This window comes from Populus nigra, chromosome 14 (assembly GCF_951802175.1).
Source record: "Populus nigra chromosome 14, ddPopNigr1.1, whole genome shotgun sequence".
Classification (NCBI taxonomy): domain Eukaryota; kingdom Viridiplantae; phylum Streptophyta; class Magnoliopsida; order Malpighiales; family Salicaceae; genus Populus; species Populus nigra.
Genome location: NC_084865.1, coordinates 5,778,254 through 5,787,209, shown reverse-complemented (window position 1 = coordinate 5,787,209; position 8,956 = coordinate 5,778,254). Strand labels below are relative to the sequence as shown.

At 34.4% G+C, this 8,956-nt stretch overlaps 1 protein-coding gene and 1 long non-coding RNA gene across 4 annotated transcripts; both read left to right on the top strand.

The window, feature by feature from the left end:
• Positions 1-909: 909 nt before the first annotated feature.
• Positions 910-4,955, top strand: LOC133672355 (uncharacterized). 3 transcript variants are annotated; one of them, XM_062092742.1, is made up of 9 exons: positions 911-1,451; positions 1,656-1,858; positions 2,418-2,520; positions 2,627-2,692; positions 3,669-3,842; positions 3,961-4,057; positions 4,216-4,348; positions 4,440-4,571; positions 4,668-4,955. In XM_062092742.1, exons 1-7 carry the CDS (start codon positions 1,096-1,098, stop codon positions 4,336-4,338), a joined length of 1,122 nt encoding a protein of 373 aa, XP_061948726.1. In that variant the 5' UTR covers positions 911-1,095; the 3' UTR covers positions 4,339-4,348; positions 4,440-4,571; positions 4,668-4,955. The 3 variants fall into 3 exon arrangements, with proteins under 3 accessions (XP_061948727.1, XP_061948726.1, XP_061948728.1); XM_062092743.1 differs by lacking the exons at positions 4,440-4,571; positions 4,668-4,955 and having other exon boundaries at positions 910-1,451; positions 4,144-4,271; XM_062092744.1 differs by lacking the exons at positions 4,440-4,571; positions 4,668-4,955 and having other exon boundaries at positions 4,147-4,283.
• Positions 4,956-7,086: 2,131 nt separating this feature from the next.
• LOC133672305 (uncharacterized) lies at positions 7,087-8,536 on the top strand. Its single transcript, XR_009834831.1, has 3 exons — positions 7,087-7,991; positions 8,108-8,203; positions 8,324-8,536. It is a non-coding gene; the product is annotated as an uncharacterized LOC133672305 (long non-coding RNA).
• Positions 8,537-8,956: the final 420 nt, after the last annotated feature.

Here is an 8,956-nt window from a genome sequence, read left to right as displayed (position 1 = left end):
CTAATGACTAATTAACTCATCCATGCTTGGATTAGTCTTAAGCGTGTATATATCAGATGAGACGTGACCAATCATGCATACCAAAATTAATAAATTTGGGATGTTCAAACCAATTAAATATGGTCAATACTTTTAAATAATAAATAAATTTATATTAAAAAAACAATATTTTTTTAATATCAAAATAAAATATCATTTTAACTTTAATATATTATTTTTTTTAGTTTAACGTGGGTGTCCGGGCCAGCTTGCGCATACCTCGATTAATCTCACGGGTCCTGAAGTTAACGACCATGTAAACCTCTAGTGGTCATCAAATAAGCAACCACAAGGCTCGAACCCGAGATTATAAAGGGAGCAAACCTCTTGGTCACAAGCTCTTACCACTGGACCACCACCTAGATAGTTATTATTATTTGCTCTAGTTGTGCAGCTATTATCTTATTATTATAGTCTATTATAAGGCTGTTTAATATTATGATAATAATTGTTTTTAAAAATAAATTAAAATAATATTTTTTTATATTTTAAGATTTATTTTTATATCAGTATATTAAAATAATATGAAAGTATAAAATATTTTAATTTAAAATAAAATAAAAATTTTAAATAATTTTAAAATATAAAAATTCTTATCATAATATTATAATGATGTTATGTTACTTTCAGGTAAATTATAGGGTGTATTTGGAAATGTGGTGTAAATTATATTTTTTAAAGTTTTTTTGTTATTTTTGTTTAAATTGATTTTTTTAAATTTTTTTATGTGTTAATATTAAAAATAATTTTTAAAAATAAAATAATTTTATTTTAATATATTTTTAAGTAAAATATATTTTAGTTTGCCTTCGTTATTATAATCTTAAACATAGTAGCGTTTCACAAAAGTACGGGGAGGGAGAGAGAGAGTCAGAGTTGTTCTCAGCTTCAAAGTTCAAACTACACAACGTGAGAGACTCTCTACTGCTTGTGTCTCTCTACTCTCCTTTTCCCTTTCAACCGTCCACCTCCAAATCGTCAACCCACTCCCTCCCTCTCTAAAAGCATATCTCTCTTTCTCTTCAAAACCCTCTGTAAATTCAGATCTCTCTTACAATGGGCAAGACCTCAATCATCTTGTACATAACTATAGCTCTACTTTTTCTCTTACTAGTAACTCATACTCCAAAGAAACCATCAAACCTCCGCAACCGCCGCATCAAGATCCGGAATGACTTCGCCTTCGACCCCCGCCACCACCACCACAAACCGGTGCCTTTTGATCCTCTTGTTGCTGACATTGAACGCAAACGTGAAGACAAGGAATGGGAGAGACAGTACTTGGAAAATTCACATCCTGAACTTGTTCATCACTCGGCTGCTCCTGGTCACGAGTCACAGCCCGAGGGGGATGATTTTATGGATGCTGAAGATTATTTGAATGATGAAGAGAAATTTAATGTTACTAATAGGTAATTAAAGATTGGGTTTTTTGTGAGAAAGTTTGGATTTTTATGGTGATTATGCTGTCCGTAGCAGGTAATAAAGAAAATGATGCCTAGCATTTTGTATTTATGTGCTGAATATTAGATTTTCGTATGTTTTTATATGATAGAGAATGGATTTTTTGTGACGTTATGTGGTGAAGATTGAATTTCTTTTATGTGGATGGATAGGTTGTTGGTGCTATTTCCAAAGATTGACGTGGAACCAGTTGATGGTTATGTGAGTGAATATGAATTGACTGAGTGGAGTTTGAAGCAATCTGAGAAGGAAGTTATGCATAGGACTAAAAGGGAGATGGATGTTCATGATAAAAATCATGATGGGCTCATTTCATTTGCTGAGTATGAGCCACCTAGTTGGGTACATAATTCAGGTAAATGTCTTTGCTACTTACTTGCAGCACATTCTTTTATGTATAGATGTTTGTATGAGCATTCTCATATGTTTTTGAGCTATATTTGAAGTTTATTCCCGTTCTGTCTAGGACTGCTTCAGGAGGATTTGCTTTAATAAGAGTATTGTGTAAAATCATCTTTTCAACAATAAGAGTTGTCATGCTACCCATTTACTGAACTGAGATTGCATGACGCATAGGTTATTGTTATAGCCTCTAAGTTAATAATGTATATCAGTATCCAACAATCCAGGTTAGTTATCTAAGAAACCACTAACATTGTGGTGTTAGGGGATTTGAGGACTTTTCTAGAAACTGCTCGAAAAATAGACGTTTTCTCAGACACCTAAGATTACATTTGAATCATGTGCTAATATGTGTACTTTACCATTACTAACCAAGTTCCCCCCTTTTCTCCTGAATTCTTTCATGGAGGACCTGTGTCAGCATCCTGTTGTTTTTGAAATTTTTAGTGCAACTGAAAGTAGCTGAATGCTCAACCATAAGCCTTCGTGACCTTGTTTTATGTGATTTTCAGATAAAAATTCTTTTGGCTATGATATGGGTTGGTGGAAAGAAGAACATTTCAATGCATCAGATGCAGATGGAGATGGTCTTCTGAACATAACCGAGTTCAATGAGTGAGCTTCTACTTTGATTACCAAGTTCAATTTTGGAAAAAGAGAAACTTGTTACTCTGTTCTGATTGGTGCGTGCCATTCCCAATTCTTCTATTTTATCTTTCAGCTTTCAACATCCTTCTGACAGCAAAAACCCAAAGCTACTTCAATGGTTGTGCAAGGAGGAAGTAAGGTGACAGAGATTACATCAATTTGCCTTAAGAAATTTGTGCTTTGCTTCTTCTTGGAACCTGTTTATTCTTTGATTTGGCATTTGGCTTTGGCTTTTGTGTGAGAGATTGAGGGGGGTGGGGCTTAGACTGATATTTGAATCTTACAATAGAAAGGAAAGAAAAACATAAACATACTACTGTTTGTGCCCCAGATTCTACCTGCTGCTTTTTTCCTCGTTGCAGTATCATAGCTAGAAAAAAATTGCTTTTATTAGTGATCTTTTTTTAAAATCCCCGACTCCGTTATGCTCCATTAGGCTTCCCACCCTAATAGAAAAACGAAAAAATTTACCCAGTTTCAGTTAATTGCTTTGACCTGATTGATCGAGTTACCAAAGTTGGATTTTACCAAGAGTTCTGGAGGGTCATTTTACCAATTAGCCTATTGTTCTGTGTTTGAACTTAGAGGAAAACATAGAATTAGAAGTTAATGTTGATTCCATCAATCAATACTCTGATTTAAACTACATACAGAGAGTCAGTTTTGCCAATTAGCCAGAATTATATTGTACATGATTTCATGTAATCTAAGGGGTTGTGTTTTAAAGACATTTGATGGACTTTTTTCTGATGTTCGTATGGGAGGTTATTTGTCACAAGCTTTTGAAGTTTAAAAAACTTTTAGAAGGAAAAGCTGGAGAAATATCTCCATCTCATTTAGAAGTGATACTAACATAAGCACATAAAAGGTTCCATAGACAGTCTAGTCTAGCATGGTGGTTTTGGATTTAAAACTTGCGGTCCTTGCAGAGAAGAATGGGGGAGCAATGTCAGGAGTAGAAAATATAAGCCTGCAGAATGTAGTGCTCTCTCCTTGGTTTCTAGGTTCCTATTGTAATGAATTAAATGCATTGCAAATCAAAATTCACCTGGTACTTTTACATATAGTTGCACTTATTAGTCTGTTGTTCCTTCATTCTTCCTTCCTTCTTTTAGGGAAAGAGATTCTGACAAAGATGGGAAGGTTAACTTTCAAGAGTTCTTCCACGGGCTATTTGACTCTGTGAGAAATTATGATGAAGAAGGTCATAATTCATCACATCTGTCGGATGATTCTGTGGAGGCCCCTGCTAAGAAGTTGTTCAATGAGCTGGACAAAGATGCTGATGGGTATTTATCTGGTGTTTTCTCTGTTTTTTTTCTCTGTATTCTTTAACTAGTAATAATACATCCACGAATGGTTTAGAAGCTACATTAATACTTTGACTTGGCTGTGTGCTCTTCATAGATTCCTGTCAGATGTAGAGTTGCTACATATAATTGGGAAACTTCATCCATCAGAGCGTTACTATGCAAAACAACAAGCTGATTACATCTTGTCACAGGTATTTTCTTGACTGCAAATAGCTTTCATTTCTTGATGTATAGATGTGTGCTTGCTAGCAGTGTTACCTTTGTGTTTTTTTAATAGCAGCATGACAATGGAGTTGATATTTTGAACGTGGAAGCTCTGTTGTTGAACATTGTATGAAATCTATTGCAGTCAGATACGGACAAAGATGGACGGCTATCATTGACAGAGATGATTGAGAACCCATACGTATTTTACAGTGCTATTTTCAGTGATGAAGATAATGAGTACGACATACATGATGAGTTCCGTTAATTTTGGCTAGGTAAGTAGCACGGCTGCTACTCTACCTTCCCTTTTTTTCTAAAACATCATGCTATGTTTTACGTTATTTTTTTTTGAATCATTAATTGCAGGATATTTCCCATATAAGAAAACAGCTGTAGGACTTGAATTCTTTTGTAGCAAGAGTATAATGGTTTATACATTAGTAATGGTAAAGTTCTTACAACATTCACGAGGATCATGCACCACAATTTTCTTTTTTGGTGAGTATTTGTGCTGTCATACAATAATTCAGTTTTTCTTTTAATTTTTTGAATGATTTAAGGTGCACGAAATTAAGACTAGTCTCATTCTTGCAGATCATTATGGAGCCCAGCTCATTCTGTTGTGAAATTTACCACTGGATCATGATTGGACTATCAACTTTCTGGCAAATATTTGTTTGATTTACGTTTGATTTTTAGATTTTTAGATTTTTGGCTTTCAATTTCTGACATTTCTATCTAGTTAACATGAATGTATGTATCATAAAAGGCTTGAGCATCGTTAATTGTTTAGAGCAGTCATTTGAACATACAGTAACTTTGTACACTGTTGAAAATGAGTTTCAAAAAGTATCTGGAAGGCATCTGTTAAACTTACACAAACGTAGTTTCTTTCTATTCTGATTTTGCTATCTGGAAATGCTGGTCAATTCATGTTTTTTTTTTAAAAAAATTATTTTTTATTAAAAATTAATATTTTTTTTTATATGATTTGGATTATTTAAATAATTTATAATAAAAAATATTATTTTAATATATTTCAAGCATTTTGAAAAACAAGTAATGCATCAGTAAGCAAGTTAAAAAGCTGATCAATGCACCGAGCTTTCTGGCCAGCGGCAGAGGCAAGGTTTCCTTGCTTTTGTCACCTGGATTCAAGACTCAGCGTGCATGCTTGTCATCTTCGTAGTGTTTTACCTGTCTACTGAGCTTACAGGGTGTTCAGTGGATCCGGGAATTAGTTGTGGTGCGTGTAAGCTGGTTCGGACATCCCGGGTTACAAAAAAAAAGAAAAGCTGATCAATCAATGGATCAAGCAAGTTCGACTTACAACCAGATCAGGTTATCTTGAGCGTGATGTCCATGGTGGAGATGGACTTGCAATGTGGGTTTCTATATCTATGACGTGTTCATTGATTCTGCAAATTATGCTTATGTGGGTAATCAACCATTCCCATCGTTGGAGTCCCGAGAGAAAAAAAAAAAAAACTTCAGAAAATACAGAAAGTCTTGAAATAGATGCTCTAGTTACAGACCCGACTAGGGCGCTGTTGAATTTGCTACAAATTCTTTTAAGAATTCGTTCTAGCATTTTGCTCCTTTGAAAAGTAATGGACATCCAATCAACTTACGATGACTTTATCAGAAGTAACTAACATCCATGTTTTTTATTTATAGAATATGTTATAAAAGTTCCTTCGAATAAAAAAACTCTGCGTTTGTTGATGTTAGTAGCTGATCACAACTCATTCCATCATTATTCCAAAAATTTCAAAGCACTTCTCTCTTGTTTTCAAGATAAACAAGGTTTTTTTTCCCCCCCAAAGAAAAGAATAGTGGCAGCTGAGTTTCTTCTTACGTTCGCCTTGGAGGAGACATTTGCAAGGCCGGGTTCCCTTGCTACTGAAGGGATCAGAGGTGCATGGGGTTTGAAAGGACAGCTACAAGACCTAAAAGGGTCAGTGACAATGAACAAAGCTGTACTCCAAAATGCTGAGAAAAGGAAAGTGACAGACGAGTCGATGAAGCTATGGTTGGAGAAGCTTCAAGACGTGGCTTATGATGCTGAAAATGTTTTAGATCATTTGATGACTTTGCTTATGAGGTGCTTCGCAAAGACCAACAGAAAATCTTTACTATTTGTGATAAAGATAGGGTTTGTGTTCTATAAAGCTGATCTTTATAATTGCTATGAAGATAGTGTTTTTGTGTGCTATAAAGCTTTACTATATGTGATAAAGCAAGGATTCATCTGAGCTAAAGATGGTTTTTTGAATATAACTGTGTTCAATGAGTGTGATTCTACTATGATTACCAAGTCTATTTTTGGAGAGGAAAAAAACTAGTAGTCGTTTAGATTCTTGTAGTTTTTATTGCCCTCTATATTTCTAATTCTTCTATATGATTTTTCAGCTTCCTGCATCAACCCAAAGCTACTTCAGATTGTTGAAATCAAACACTGATTGAAGTATCAGGATGGTTCTGTGAGTCTGTTTCTGCCTAAGTTCTAGCACAATAAAGTCCCTAATATAAGCACCTAAAAGGCCCCTATGGTGTGTATCGACTGTTTACACTTCAGATGTTCTAGCTTATCATTATGAGTTTTAAATCTAAGGCTTCTTCGATCAAAAAAAGAGTAAAGAAATGTTCAATCCAAGCCTGAAGAACGTGATATTTACTCCGTGGATGCGGGACATAATTCTTAGCATCCGTCGGATGATTCAATGGAGGCCCGAGCCGTTTGCCAGGATAGATAAAGATGGTGACAGGTACTCATTCAGTATTCCAAGCAATTATTCTACCGCCATTTTACAAGTTACACTAATAGTTTGAATTGGCTGTGTGGCCCCTTCAAAGATATTATTTAGGCGTAGAATTACAATGGAAAACACCGGGCAAATCATATCTTGTCGTAGGACTCCCATATCCATGATGAGTTCCAGTTTCGGCTAGGCAAGGGGCCCCGCTGCAATACCAACTATTTTCTTACTCTTAACTAATTATGTTTCCACTTCTTAAATAATAACAAGTTTCTTCTCATGAGAGATACGATTTTGTTTACCATTTTTGAAGAAAACAAAGGACTATGATAGTTTTATTCATCATGAGAAGCTTATGTTACAGTAGGACATCTATATACAAGGCAGAGATGTCATTGATGGGAAAGATGCTAACTATCAATCTCCTATAATCTTGGTATATCAAAATCTATCTACACTAATAATTATCCTGTCAATTGTTTACATAACAGTAGTAATATGAATTGGAAACAATGTAGTGATCACAAGCAAGAATATGTGAGATAATATAGGATCCACTGCAACTTTCCTGGCGGATGCAATACTATAGGAACTGCAGTACCGTATGAGATAATGTAGGAGACAATATAGCATTTTACCCTTCAATAATTTTCATGACAATGATTTTCGAGAATTCTCTTTGCTTCAAAGATTAAGCGTTGTACCATGTCAGAAGATCATCAGTGCTCCTGATACTATACGAGAATTGCATTCTTTTGTGGAATTAGAAGTTGTTGGGTGCTAGAGTTTGACTTATTTTCCAGAGGATTGCTTATGTGGCCGCACCCGATTGAAATCATTACGAATCAGTGATTTCTCGTAGGAGCTGGAGGTTTTCCTGAAGAAGCTCTAAATTTGAATGTTGGATCTCTTGAAAAACTATGGATGGGATAAACTGAAGAGTTTACCGCATCAACTTCAACACCTAACTTCCCTTATATTTGTTATTGTGAGAATGTAAAGTACCTACCTAGTTAAACTGCCATGCAAGGACTCTCCAGATTATATTATCTGTATACTTCTGATCATTTCTTGAGGAAAATGGTCGCAGGTACAATGGCGTTGAGCACCTTAAGATCTTTCGATCCGAAGTGTCCACATAGATTTCAACGGAAGGAACGTAAGTTAAAATCTCTCAGTAACTCATTCTTTGTTTTCTTTCTGAATGCCTCCTCCTTTAGGAAAATTTCAATATCTCTAATTAATTTAACTTCATTGTTCTCTGTTGTTATGCAGGAATTCAGCTTTTCAGATTAAACTTGATTTCAGCAGCTCATTTTCTCATGCTATTTTCATTGCTCAGTCATGAATTTGAGCAACATACAAGAACAGGTAAGTTGAATCTCAAATCTCTCTCAATCCATCTGTCTCCTCTGCTCACTTTTCCCTCCGTCCATACTTTACTTATTTTCTCCCTCGATAATTTACTTTTGTTGTTCTTGTTTTCATCAGACGTACAAGTCTGGCAATTACAAACAAGCATTAGAGCATAACAATGTTGTTTATCTATGTGAGAAGTCTGCACCGCACCTGCTGATCGTATTTTTCTTCTTTTGGGATTCTGTTTACTATCATGTTTGTCTTGTTATTGTTTGGTTCTAAACACTATTTCAGTTGTCTGGCCAAATTATAAATTGCATAATATAAAGCCTTTATATATATAAATTTAGAGTTATTTAGAATTTATAGGGATTACTTGAAAATTATGTTTATGTTTTTTTCGGCTTGAGTACTTGAAAGCTAGTTTTTTGCAAACCATAAATCATCTAAGTGTTCGATTTCTAACAATAATCCATACAAACTACCAATAAAAAATCTTTTAAACTCTTTTAGAAGAGAAAGATTATATGTCTTTCAGTGGTAACTTTTTTGTTTTGTTTTTCAAGCATTCTATAATTTTTTCAAGAATATAAAAAATAAAAGACATAACATTCTATTTAAAAAAAACCTGAAAACTATATAAATAACAAAATACCAATTTCCCTCCTGAATAATATCACATATATTATTTCAGGATAATTTTATAAATTTATTCAATCAAAGCAATATGTTAAAATAAATAATTCTTCATGGACCAAATCCAAG